The sequence below is a fragment of the Agrilus planipennis genome, unplaced genomic scaffold (assembly GCF_000699045.2).
Source record: "Agrilus planipennis isolate EAB-ADULT unplaced genomic scaffold, Apla_2.0 scaffold238, whole genome shotgun sequence".
Classification (NCBI taxonomy): domain Eukaryota; kingdom Metazoa; phylum Arthropoda; class Insecta; order Coleoptera; family Buprestidae; genus Agrilus; species Agrilus planipennis.
In genome coordinates, this window is record NW_020439447.1 from 281,834 (window position 1) to 296,412 (window position 14,579).

Consider the following 14,579-nt stretch of genomic DNA (forward strand, 5'->3'; position numbering starts at 1 on the left):
AAAATGGTCAATTTTTCCGTGCAGTACTGTACGGATTATACGCTCCTCACCGGTTAAGAGTTTGGCCGAGAGTTGTCTCCTTCCTTTTCTGGCCTAGTGCTGTTCTTTTCTACTTTGCGCCGGTCAAACTGAAGGTCACATCGTTACAGAAAGTAAACGAAGTATAGTACAGTAGCTTCTTCAAGTGCAAGAACCTACTATATTATAAAATAATAAATAGGATAAATTCTGACCAATATTATGTAAACATAAGTGACTTAAATTATGGTTATCTCAATAAGATTTTGTTATTGTTTCAGACCTCTGTTGAAGCAAATCAAAAATACTGCGGAATCCCACATTGTATTGGATTGCACCACTGAGAAGATCTATGACGTATTGAAGCAGGCTCAGCAGATTGGAATGATGAGTGACTATCACAGCTATCTGATTACCTCATTGGTAAGAACATTTAAGTTCTATTTCTATTTTGATAGTGTATCGAAATAATACAACGCTTCTAAGATCTGTATCAGGACATATAATTTTGTCTTTGGTCTTTGCCAGGTTTAAAAAGCAATATAAATTTTTAGAACTGTAGGTACTTGTCTGTTATGTACTTTTTTCACTGCTACGTTTTTTTTATTATCAACTAAGAGCAGAGTAATCTTCATAATAATTTTGCTTAAAAATATAAGTTTCGAAAAGGTAAAGCTTTTCCAACAATTTAGCGCACATCGTTTGAAGCGGAAATTTGGGCAGGGAACATGAATTATTGGTAGATTTTAAACCAGTCTGATCCATTTGAACAAGCGTAAATTATTAAGTAGAATGTTTGGCCACTTCCTTTATCAGGGATCGAACTATCAGGAAGGAGGCTGACGCCAAATTCTATTCTTCCAATGTCGCCATTAAATCAATAATGATTTGTGGTATCGAAATCTGATCGAAAACAAAATTGACTGCCGCATTTTGAAACTATAAGCAACTTTGAAATTCTGATAACGTCAATTAATTAGTAAAATTGTGTTTCAGTTCTGTTAACTTTGAAATAACTTTTTATACTTTTGTATTGTACAATAATTTACAGTAAGATTCTGATACCTACGCAATTTGTTTCAGTCAGTTCATGATTAGAATCAGTTACGGTTAAGAACTCTACAAGTCAAACTTTGACATTTCCAATTAACTCCATCAGAAACGCCAGTAAGAGTAGGGTAAAGGTTCACAATTTCTGGACTTTTAAAGTAACGATCTCTAAAATGTCCGAAACACGCGAAACGCCTCATTATATGGATTTTCTTGTCACTTTTCCGTTGAAGAAAATTTCAATTTTGTTTTCGTTTGATTAAGAAGCAGGACATGTATATTTTTGTTTCCAAGTGTGCCCTTTGAGGCCATTTGTCTTGGTAAGCAAATAGAAGATGAGACTAGCGGCAGCTTTATTTATTTTCTGTTTGTTTTTTGGGTCTTTTCTGCGGCACGAAACCAATTCTTATTCTCCTTCGGACGTAGAAATATATTGCTCGAGAACGAGAAGGTGCTGTGGAAGGTACCTTACCTACACATACATATATTTACACTTCGTAGTAATTTCGTATCCAGTTTCTTCGTAAGTGTATTCTGAATAATTTATTAGTCGGATAAATGCCTTTTTCGAAAACGTGGGTATCTACAGAATCCCTAACGACCTGCAGGGCACAAAAACAAAGACTACTCAATATCATAAACTCACCCAAAGAACAGAGAAGATATCGCAATTGGGAAGGTAATTTAGTAAAATAGATCTGGCCCCGATACAATATCTTGCGGAACTCCTTCTGTTACTTTAGACTTAAGGCCACGCAAAATAACAGTGGTCCTAACATAACTACTTGGGGTACTCCGCATTTATACTTCGTTTAGTTTCTGTAGCGATGTGACCTTCAGTTTGACTGGCGCAAAGTAGAAAAGAACAGCACTAGACCGTAAAAGAAAGGAGACAACTCTCGGTCGAACTCTTAACCGGTGAGGAGCGTATAATCTGTACAGTACTGCACGGAAAAATTGACCATTTTATCCAGTACAATAGCATTGCTCAAATGTGCTGTAATTGGTACCATTTACTACTGAAAATATCAACGAGATGTTTATTTATATTTGAAGACATATTAAAGGCTTTAACGCTTGTTTTCGACTCGCACTACTATTCATGATTGAACAAAACTTTTGGCAGGTACTGTATTGAAAAGTATGTTTAATGAACAAGAGTCGAGAGTATACTGAGCTTTTTTCTCCCTACCTACGATTTTGCTAGCGCGCATACAAGACATTGGAAGGGGCACATAGCTAGAGAAAGTAAATGAAGTATATTAACGTTACTGCTTCGTATAACGATACCAAGCCTAAAATTTTAAAAATTTGTTTTGGAAATCGAAAGATAATCGCAGGTAAGCACACAATAATAAAACTTAACTTCTTTAGAATAATTTTATCAGTATAAATTATTCGATAGCGAGTGCAATATGTTTTTATGATCACTCTGTATTTCTATTGTATATTCTATTTTGGTCGCGTTTTATAGAAGGAAATTGTTTAACAGACAATTGAATCGCGTTCACCTTTCCTGAACAGTCCCTTGACATGTAGGTGCGCTACTTTTATTGTTTACCTGAATAAAATTCTGTTTCAATTCCCTTCGGAATTCTTATATTTCAGCGAAATTGTCGACCGAGTACCTTCTCGCTTATCTTTTCAATACGACTACGTAGACGGCATTCTTAAGGAAGTAAAGGGGAAGTTAACAGGAATGAAAAAATAGTTAGGCTATAGTTTAAAGAAAGAATTATATTTATATTAAGGAAATTGTTACATTTTTATCCATTTAAAATTGAAAACTAACTTCTAATGAAGTAAAATGTAACACATTGTTTGCCAACAATTGCGTGGAAGCTCCATATTTTTTAAAAAGACATGACACTCCATGAAATGTAAGGTAATAAAGAGTTGAGCTCGCAGGACACTTCATAGTTGTATGACCATAAAATTCATCGAAGGAAAGGTAGTTTGTGCTCTATAACAAACATTTTAAACAAAATGTTGCTTTGAAAACCCCGCAATAACCAAGATTTTCAAGTTTCAGGAATCCTACATATGAGAATATTGATGTCATAAAAATTTGATGACTGTTATTACAATAGTTCAAATAAATCTAACGCAAACAGGTTCACTGTTACAAATTTTATAGTTTTCTGAATCTTTTTATGCAGGCACAATATTGTAATGTTCGTGGGTTTAACATAATTAGCTTCTAAGACTGATAACGACAAAAACTATTTATTTACACTACTGTTGATATATTACTATTCACTGCGCTATTTATTTTACTGCTATCACTGTCAATTTATTTCTGGATTCACTTCTCCAACGGTCAATTTATTTCTCCTCCTTTCGGCGATCGTCTCTTTCTTTAAATATTCTTTTGTTTACTTTCGGGAACCTTCTGGAAAACGTCCGGATAGTTTATTTTTCTTTGAACTGTTTAACTGCTTTCCCAGAACGCAGGTACGACACACACATTTACAAATGCGGCGCACATGAAGAAAGGCGCCCGCAGCTAGCCGTTCATGCACACGTGTGTCCGATCGCACACAAACACGCTCGTGCTCGCCACAATATGTAATATCTTTCTATAAATATTCAACGTTATATTACCTTATCTTTTTTTTAGCACAGTGTAACCATAGGTTATTTTAATTTCATTCTTTACTTTGGAGAAGAAAATTTTTATTAACTTATTTCGGAAATGTAGACACAGATAATTTTTCTTCCCTTTATTAAAGCTTTCCATGGGGGTAGAATTTCATAAAACGTTACAATATCGTTTCAAACTTTCTCCTTACGCAAACTTCTACAAAAGTTTTAACGAGTTTTGCTGGCGACCATGTGAATAGATAAAAATTTAAATTGATAATAATAACCGTTTCTTGGGTATTTTACGACATTTGCCAAGTGGCTTACTTTAAGAAAATTACAATCTCCACATTAACAACTACTCGAGACTGTTCTACTTATGCAACTGGCATTTCAAATGCACCTCCCGTGCAGTCCAGGCTTCGTGTACAGTGATTTTTTTGTTTTAAATGGTACAGTTGGGCGTTATTCTAGATGCAGGAAACAAAAACAAAAATTCAACATACGAAAAACGATTCCACACTGCGACAGTACATGGAAAAATTACTATCTGGGTGAAGATGTCGTGCAAAAAAGGCTCAATTAAAAAATATGCCAGTAGTAGGCGTAGTTAGTTGAATTGTTTTACCGTGCCGCTTCAAATAGCAATTAGTCGAACAAAAGGTCTCGTTACGTACATTTGTTGACAGATATCTCATCCAATTTTTATGAAATGTTGCAGCATATTTGCCAATTGCATTTACTGCAGCGTTTTATAATGAATATGCGAGGAGGAAATCATTTACATAAGCTTTAAAAACATCTACTTATACATTTGTTGTTGTTCCTATACCTACATTTTATATTCGGCGACATTTTCATGATATGTGTATATGCAACCAAACATACATCCAAGTATAGACATTTAGATTCGTTCACTTTTTCCAATCGTTTATTTCCGCCCAGATTAAATTACGTAAAAGTTTAAGCCTAGGATCTAACAATAAGGAAACGTCCTGTTATTGTTTCAGGATATTCACGGAGTAGATTTGGAAGAATTTAAATATGGCGGTACAAACATAACAGCCTTCCGATTGGTGGATCCTGATGGTCCGGAAGTGAGGAAGATATTAAAAGTGTGGCAAGCTATGGCTGTTAATGATAATAACCGGAACCGGAAGCCAGAGTCGAACCAATTCGTGGTAAGATATTCTAATAATTTTTTACGTAAAAAATATGCTATCTACATTTGTTTTCGTAAAATAAAACAGAGGGTAAACTGTTGAATGTAATAATGGACCGATCAGCGCCTCATATTTCAAATAATGTTCTCTAATTGCCGGGTATATTTATTGTTTTCCGCCTGTTACCGACCGAATTGTAAAATGACAAGTGATGAATTGCCCTTTGTGTCATGAGACAAAGCCGTGAAATAAATAGATTACGGCTAATTTTAAACAGAAATATCATAAACCGAACTAACATTCGTTAACACAGAAAATAAACGTTCACAGATCAAAACGTTTTACATAGAATTTTTTCGGTAGTACGGTCCTTGTTATATAATACACATAATTAAATTAGCAATTCCGTAATTAATAGTGCTTAGTACGCTAATACATACTACAAAACACTAGCAACAGTTCGCTCCAAAGAAGACTAATAATAGACGTAAACATAACAATAAATTAAGGAAATATGTTATCACTTTATAATATCTCTTGAATATTTACATTCTGACAATACTCATTGAAGAAGCTTTTTAAATAATAAGATTTAAACTGTTCGTCTTCTACGTAAGTTAATATTCTTTATGTTATGTGATCCTTTCGTCAGTTGACCTATGTGTTTGTCCACTGTAGAATTTGAAGGGATTTTTCGCATTTTAATTTGTAAATTTTGACATTTTATCTAAATTTAAGGACTACCTACAGAATTCCAAACAAAAATGAATTGATTTATTGGCTGATATCTTTGATGTTGATACATTAAGATAACAAGATGTTTGTGTATTTTGTTGCTTATCTATTAGAGTTTTGAAAATTTTTCGACTGTGACTGGTAGCCTAGAGTAGAAGGAGCAAGAAGAAACGAACGGAACGAGAGAGTAATTTGTTATATTAGACAATCTGCCCAGTTTCAGATCTTATTAATTAAGGTTTTCAGTTCTCAGTTCGCCACCGAAAGCAATAATAAAGCAATTAGGCCTTTTCACTTGTTAAGAATTTTCCCTCGAACCCCAGTTCTTTATACAAAAACTTCGCTTCCGCGAGTGAACCACCGGGCGCCCCTCGAGATAGGTACATTTAAATTAATTTCCAACAATTCACGCTACCTTAGTAATTTACGAAATTAGAATAGACTCGACAAAGTAGAACGAACGAACTCGAACGCATTATCTGTTTATCTTTTAATTAATTTTGCGAGTAAAGGAATATTATTATTAGGCCGTCGTCACGTTTTTACAAAAAAATTTCAATAGAGTCATTTAACGCAGCGATTAATCACGAGATTTACAATCAAAGAAAATTCCGAAAATGTTACGAAATTTTGAAGCACAAAATATGAAATTTCTCAGTAAAATGATGAACAAAAACTGAAATAAACAACCCATTTTGTGTCTGTACAAACACGAGAGATCATAGGGATAATTTTGAAAGCATTTTACATTTATCAAATTTTGTTACAATAATAATTGACGACATACGTAATTAATATTGAAAAACAATTTCGAAATTTGGTTGTACTAAATAATTTCTATGCGAATTTCTATCACAGATGGAATAGTTCACTGTTTCAAAGCCATCCTATTAATAAATAATAATTATTATTACATTGTGCCCCGTGGTAGTTGTACAGATAATTTGTTTCTACTAATTAATTGTGACTACATGAAACTCGATTTTTCGATACAGTAACAACCGTATAATTTACACAATATAAAATCGTCAAAATCGTTATTCTAGATACGGAAATATAATAAATTCATTTCCGCCAAATTTTGCTCTGCAATATTTTAAGTTAATTATGTAATATATGTCGCAAAAATATTGTGTTTGTGAGTGAGAAGTTATTGGTAAATACGAATGACAAAGGTTGGGTTCAATACAAGCGATTTTCCACGTGTTTTCCACGAGAAAAACAAATAATTATTTAATAATGAACCAAAAATGGAAAGATTAAATTCAGTTGAGATAATGTTAGATTTAAATATTTCACAAAAAAATAATACCTAAAGAAGTAGCTCGAACAGGAAAACAAGATTGGATTGAGAGATTGTTCCTAGAGGATGATTATGGCGAATGACTAACGTATTTTAAGGCTTAATACTGGGGATATAGGTACATGTGCATATTTTTATAGGATTAGATTAGAATACTTCTTAATAATTAACAAATGTTTGATAAAATTATGAAGACAACTATTAAATTTATTTCTTCCATGAACATTTACAAGAAGGGGAGCGTGTCTATTAGAAATTAAGGATTAACTCCTGGTGATTTTGTTTATGGATATAAGGATAAGGATGGATAAAAAAGGATTCCTAGTTTGGTGTAATAGAACACAATAGGATACAATGAGTTTTAATAAATTGTGGTGTGTTAAACATAGGTATATTTAGGTGTGACATATAAAATTAAGTACATTTGACCTTTGAGTGTTAAAAAACTATGCAGTGTGTACTGGGAAACTGAATTTTTACATATTAACTTAACCGAAGGTGCACAGAAGCATTAAGAAAAAAACGCTGCTTGTTTTTTTTTTTATAGAAAGAAGTGGTCGACGCTCCGGAAAATTCGGAACCCATACGTCGCCTGAATGAAAAATTTGGAGAGCCGGCCAATTCGAGCACTATAATCCAATGGCTAACCCGTTTTAAAAACGGACAGGAGGTATTGAAAAAGGAACTTAGTAGAGGATGATCGAGTACGATAATGCCGTCGATTCATAAAAGCAGCAATTTTACGAAAATTCTCAGATCGCTGCTGCCGGTCAAACGAAAAAGGGTAAGACTAAAAGCACTCCTCAAACATTAGCACCAGAACAATAATAAATCATTTCGCAATCGGTCGAGACCGAACAAAAAATGTGTCTAACAAAAAAGAACGTAAATCTCTGTATTAGCTAATATGCTCTTCGTTAACGCGCGTTCGAGGAACGCGAAGACTAACAAATAACTTTTGTTCGAAAAAGAACAACAGAATATATTGTTGTAACTGTTTCTGATGACGGACTCAAGATATTTTCGTCAAAAACTCCAAAGGATAATTAACTAAATGGTTTAGTTTCTAATTATTTTAAATATACTGAAGAAGACACGTATATATTGCGAGAAAAGACGAAGAAAAGTGAAACAAGTGAGTGAATGTTTTTTTTTTATATCAAAATAATTTAATAAAGTGAAACAATTACACCTGCGGTCTAAAAGTGAAGAAGGAAGTTAGTAGTTCGAGTAAACAGTGACAAATTATATTATAATAAGTCGAAATAGTGTTGGTGTTATTGGAACTGCTACAGGTACAGTGTAAGTGTTACTGTGAACTGTGACATATAATTTTACGGATGCAGAATCTCTCTAAATTTATAATGTTGTGTCCCCGATAAATATATATTTATACGCGGGAACTTTAAATTAGGGTTCCTGCGAGATGGTTAAGACTTGGAAGTCAAAATCAAACTTTCGGCAACGATAAGTCCTTAATTATACTTTATTAAAATTAACAATACACTATTTATTTACTAATGAACTTTAACTACAATTATGGAACGAGACAGTGACGATTTAGAAACGATTTTAGATGAGTGCTTAGATGTTCTCCCTTGCTTTCTCTTTTCCAGAGGTTTATATACCCTCGGCTGGCTTGGGGTGAATTCAAAGAATTTACTAAAAAGCTGTCCTCGAGTCAAATTCGAGGACGTAGCCATAAATATCCGGTTAACAGAACATTTGTACTTTTTTTAGACGGTTTGCTTAATTCTAGGAAGGTTGGAGAAAGCTAGGTAGGTAAAAGTGTATACCTAGTACTGCCTGTCCATAACAATCCCCCATCCCCGAATAACATCCAGAATATGTAGTATTGACGTATGATGAAGTACATTGATAGAACTGCTACGATCTCTTCCCTATGCGAGGAGCGCTAGGCCTACAAACTTGCCGCTAACGTCATCGTTACATAGCATTCCGCTCGCGCTGCCAGAAGTACGGCGATCACGCGTTTAGCTCTTCACTTGGTTATTTATTGAGAATATTACGGTCATTACAAGGGCTGTTTAAAAGATTTAAACGCAATTTATTCACTTATTGTAATATATATACTATCCAGAAAATCGGCGATATAGGTCACTTCGTTCTTTTATCGATTAAATTTAATTACATTGTGACTACGTAAATAGACTGCTATAAATAATTAAGTCGGTTCTTTATCTTTCGGTTTCGAGCTTTTTCGACGTTCAAAATGCCAACTGCGATAAGCAAAGACAACAAAGTTTCCTTGTAGTTTAACAAGTTTAAAGTGCAAGTCGATGTTGGCATCCGCCATGACTCAAAACTAGCAAGAAAGATTAAATTCTTGAACGCGTACATGCAGCACATAAGTTAACAGATAACTTCGGCATCACTTAGTGTTGAGATCTCTGACTAGACTTTTATGAAACGGAGTTACCGTAAATAAAGCGAACGCGTTCCGTATGTCCCGGTTGAAAACTGTAACGAAGTTTCGATTCGAGTACCAATTTTTAATAAAAAATGTTGGTTACATTTTACTGTACTTATAACAAATTACATACCATTGTGTATATGTACGGTTGTACAAAACCTTTAGTAACTTTTTAACTGTAGATGCAGTACAGTTGGTAGAGTGTTATAATGATAGGGGTCCCCAGACGAACCCCTGCGGAACTCCACCTAGAAATAGCATATTTCCTATTCAAAAACTGCCAGAAACCGTGCGAATTTTATTATTTTAGTTGAAGATATTTAGGAAATAGTAGAGGATAACAAAGTCTCTTGACGTGTGTCACATAAAATAAATTTACTAGCTAACACAGCAGTAACCGTAACCTAGTAAGTAGAGGATCCAATCCCTGGGGAACTCCATATTAAAATACCCCATTTCATGAGGAATTAAATTTGTTTTTTTCCTATGATAGACGTTGTAACATAAGAAATGTGGAAAAGGCATATAAAATACGAAACAAAAGAAAGTTTCATGGCCGTTATATGTATAAAGAAAAAACGGGAATGAGATTCGAAGTTGACAGTGAAGGCTGTTATTGTAAGAATTTTTAGCGGAAAAGGTTTTGAATATAAAGGTTATCTCTTAGGAGGGCCTTGAGTATCACTCCATGGTGTTTTTCGTATTAAATTTTATCTTAACGCATCTTTCTTTAGCTGAACCCAATCCTCATCATGTTAAGTGTGGTAATCAATAACTTCGGTTTCTTGCATGATTTGTTTCTTTAACACCTTTTACGACATCTAACGCGTTTGAAAAAGGACATAAAAACCGAATATTTATATCATTGCTTTTTGTTTCACGCCTTCCAGGACAACAGAACTTTTGTGAAGGTAAGCCTTATGCGTTCAATATACATTGCGGTGTTGTATTAAAGTTCGGAGAGGTGCTGATGAATTAGGAAAGGAAATTCTTGTAGACAGGAGACTGAAAATTGATTTTCCAACTTTGTACGACCGAGCAAACCACTCATCATTAGACTTACAAATCATTTTACGGGTTCGAAGACGTCTCTGATATAATCAACTTTAGGGATAATGGAAATTCTTTCCAAGTTGCCCAAGTCCTCGCAGTCCTGCATTATTATAAATTGCTTAATATTTTGTTCTACGGTACAGGTAAAAAGTTTGTGTAGGTAGATATTAATCAAAGTAAAATTTAAGAAACAAAATTCTTCAAATTTTGCCCAAAAAATATAAACCGTTCATGCTCCCTCTTTAATACACCTCTTTGGGTAAATGTATAATTCCATTTGGATTAACTCAGTTTAATTTATGTTTGCTACTGTCTGGACAACAACAAGAATGTTTTTCCTTTTAATAAGCAAGGAATTCGTTGTCTCGGGGGTGAAGTATGGAATATACACTCGAAGGAGTAAGAGCGTCTTTTTAAGAGACTTTTACGTCATAGATTTTAGATTTGAATAAAACATTTCTTTCTTAAGGAACTTTAATCCTATACTCCTTTTTCAAGAAGAAAGGAAAGGTCAAATCTTTTCAGAATTAAGGATTCAATGAAGAAGTAAAAAATACTTTTTAGTTAATGGAAATAACGAGTACAGAAGCAACTCTACAACCTCTAAAAATTGATTATATTTTTACAATCGCCAAGTAGATAAAGTTGTAAAACGAGATAAATTGTCCTCATCCTCATCATCATCATCATAAGGTCATCAGTCCTAAGACTGGTTGGACACGTACCTCCACTCTTTCCTATCCTGAGCTAAACTTCGCATTTCCCTAAAACTAGAACAGCCCACATCCTTAACTATTTGCGAANGCCAACTGCGATAAGCAAAGACAACAAAGTTTCCTTGTAGTTTAACAAGTTTAAAGTGCAAGTCGATGTTGGCATCCGCCATGACTCAAAACTAGCAAGAAAGATTAAATTCTTGAACGCGTACATGCAGCACATAAGTTAACAGATAACTTCGGCATCACTTAGTGTTGAGATCTCTGACTAGACTTTTATGAAACGGAGTTACCGTAAATAAAGCGAACGCGTTCCGTATGTCCCGGTTGAAAACTGTAACGAAGTTTCGATTCGAGTACCAATTTTTAATAAAAAATGTTGGTTACATTTTACTGTACTTATAACAAATTACATACCATTGTGTATATGTACGGTTGTACAAAACCTTTAGTAACTTTTTAACTGTAGATGCAGTACAGTTGGTAGAGTGTTATAATGATAGGGGTCCCCAGACGAACCCCTGCGGAACTCCACCTAGAAATAGCATATTTCCTATTCAAAAACTGCCAGAAACCGTGCGAATTTTATTATTTTAGTTGAAGATATTTAGGAAATAGTAGAGGATAACAAAGTCTCTTGACGTGTGTCACATAAAATAAATTTACTAGCTAACACAGCAGTAACCGTAACCTAGTAAGTAGAGGATCCAATCCCTGGGGAACTCCATATTAAAATACCCCATTTCATGAGGAATTAAATTTGTTTTTTTCCTATGATAGACGTTGTAACATAAGAAATGTGGAAAAGGCATATAAAATACGAAACAAAAGAAAGTTTCATGGCCGTTATATGTATAAAGAAAAAACGGGAATGAGATTCGAAGTTGACAGTGAAGGCTGTTATTGTAAGAATTTTTAGCGGAAAAGGTTTTGAATATATAGGTTATCTCTTAGGAGGGCCTTGAGTATCACTCCATGGTGTTTTTCGTATTAAATTTTATCTTTGTTTAGCTGAACCCAATCCTCATCATGTTAAGTGTGGTAATCAATAACTTCGGTTTCTTACATGATTTGTTTCTTTAACACCTTTTACGACATCTAACGCATCGACAGTAGAAGAGAAACTGATTTAAAACTTTGAATGCGAGGTACTTACCGAAAGAAAATCAATCTGAACTTAAAATTGTGTAGGTACCAAAAATCTTTAGCAGTACATATAGTGTCTACGTACTTATTACTAAAACTTTAATAGTAATTACAGAAAATAATTGTTCTCTGTTTTCTAAAGGACTAACAGTGACCTTATTTACAAATGCAATTAATTAAACTAAAAATTCCGTGTCGAAAAGCACTTGGAGCATTGTACGTGCGTCCGATCCAATTGTGCACAGAATTAATTAATTCCTAGACCTGGACAGGACACCAAATACGCGCAAATTCGTTCTAAACAATGGACTCTAAACCTAAATAACTATATATATTAAAGACATGAATGGCAGAATAAGTGAATTCTGAACTCTATAGAGGTCATCAAAGCGACGTTGTTTATTTGACAGCGTAATGCATCCCTACAATGGTTATTAGATTATATCTTAAATAAAGTATGCAAATGAAGCTGCGCGCCATTCACACCAGGTCTCGCAAGAACAGATACGGTTTTAATAAGCTTCCATACACAACTGCACCGTTTACACTCCAACATAACAAGTATAAATGGCGAAGACAACGACAACTACCTTTGTGCAGGTAAATACCAGCGGCGGCTCGTTGATATCTTACTGTAGCGTAGTACATGGGAACTGAAAATCAATAAAAAATTTGTAAAGGGAAATATATCACCTGAAATGTTTGAAAAATGTGTAGCATCGACAGTAGAAGAGAAACTGATTTAAAACTTTGAATGCGAGGTACTTACCGAAAGAAAATCAATCTGAACTTAAAATTGTGTAGGTACCAAAAATCTTTAGCAGTACATATAGTGTCTACGTACTTATTACTAAAACTTTAATAGTAATTACAGAAAATAATTGTTCTCTGTTTTCTAAAGGACTAACAGTGACCTTATTTACAATCATAAGGTGCATGATACATGTATAGATAGGAGAACATGTTTTTCTTTTCAACTATAATGTTAAGTTGGTTCTCCGGTTAGGATTCCGTGTATCTATTTGTTCGTTTTTTCAAATTTTGATTAAAAAAGTTTCGATTAAAGTTTATACATACATACGGGTGTATTTGTTTGGGGTCTGAGGGAAGTTTAATTGGGCAAAAGACGTCGTCGGGAATATGCGAAGATTATTGTACGCCTTGTTCAAAACGTTGTTAACTACCATGTCACGTGCCGTCAAGGGTCAGCAAAAGACAGGAATACCAATTTAACATAAATATACTTCATTACAAATGAAGCTACGCAAGACGAATTTTAATATCAACTGAACTATTGGGCCAAATTAGAAAGAAACATCAGTTTCTTGTTTAGTTTTTTGATTCTCTCAATATGGCGATGTGTAGTACTACGACCGATGCTAGTTATCCATTAGATAAACCTTTAGAAAATTATTTATACAATATAATGATGCTTGAGTAATTCACATTTTCCGGACTGTAAGGATAGAGGCCCCCAGTTAGACCCTTGAGAAACACCACATCGGAGTGTTGTAATTGAAAAGGAAATTAATTACTTTTTGATTACCGTACATAAAAATCCTGTGGTCAACAACAATGATATATATCGGAAACAAAATTATAACTATTATATTCAACAATATGAGAGAAATTTTGATTAAAATAGTTACTTTGAAGTAGTAACCTTCGAAAACTGCGATACCTAATACACTTAATTATTTTTGAGAAACAACTGCAATGGAATTGAAGAAGAAAGTTCAGAAAAACTAAAACTATTGCACAAACAGAATAAAATTGGATTTTTATCCCTTGTAATGGAATAATCGTACCTAAAGGAACTTCTACTTTGATGTAAACTTCACATATGCAAATCTTGCAGATATGATAAGAATCAAACAGGTAGTTCGACAAAAGTGTTATATGCATCCCGTGAGAACAGTCCTTACGAATTCACAGAGCTTTGACCCGACGAGGTCTCTTCATCCAGTTGATAACAAATTCTCTATCATGTAGAACCAGATGCTACAGTCCCACACATAGAGGGGCCGATTTTTCATACAAGCGCCAATCAGTTGTCAGTGAACATTCTAATTTACTGTACCTATAAAGCGGAATTTTGTTTGCTCCTTTTTCTATTGAATAGAATTGATAATCCACGCTTTGCGAAACGCTAGCTGCCACTCAACGGATTTACATGACGATTGCGAGGATTTATCTTGTCGTTGAACTTCAGCAGGAATAAAAAATACTTCAAAACTGAAAGAAAACGATTTAGAAGTATTATTCTTATCAGGAAAATAGAGGAAGCATCTCATTGGTTATTATAATGGCCTTTTACTGCAGAAAATGTTTTTTTCAATCGATTTAGGATTACTGTACTATATAAAGGTAACGACCCG

At 34.1% G+C, this 14,579-nt stretch overlaps 1 protein-coding gene across 6 annotated transcripts in view; it reads left to right on the forward strand.

Moving 5' to 3' along the window:
- The window catches only part of LOC108741015 (glutamate receptor ionotropic, kainate 2), a 56,432-nt gene that overhangs the window by 30,223 nt on the left and 11,630 nt on the right, over positions 1-14,579 (forward strand). For 5 of the 6 annotated variants that reach the window (XR_001938448.1, XR_001938447.1, XM_018475578.1 and 2 more), the window contains exons 6-8: positions 300-441; positions 4,662-4,832; positions 10,177-10,197. Coding sequence is in view for 4 of the 6 variants with exons in the window: in XM_018475578.1 (XP_018331080.1) it covers positions 300-441; positions 4,662-4,832; positions 10,177-10,197 (334 nt within the window). In the remaining 2 variants the exon portion in view is untranslated. The remainder of the gene's footprint in view (positions 1-299; positions 442-4,661; positions 4,833-10,176; positions 10,198-14,579) is intronic. The other variant, XM_018475580.1, reaches the window with a different exon arrangement.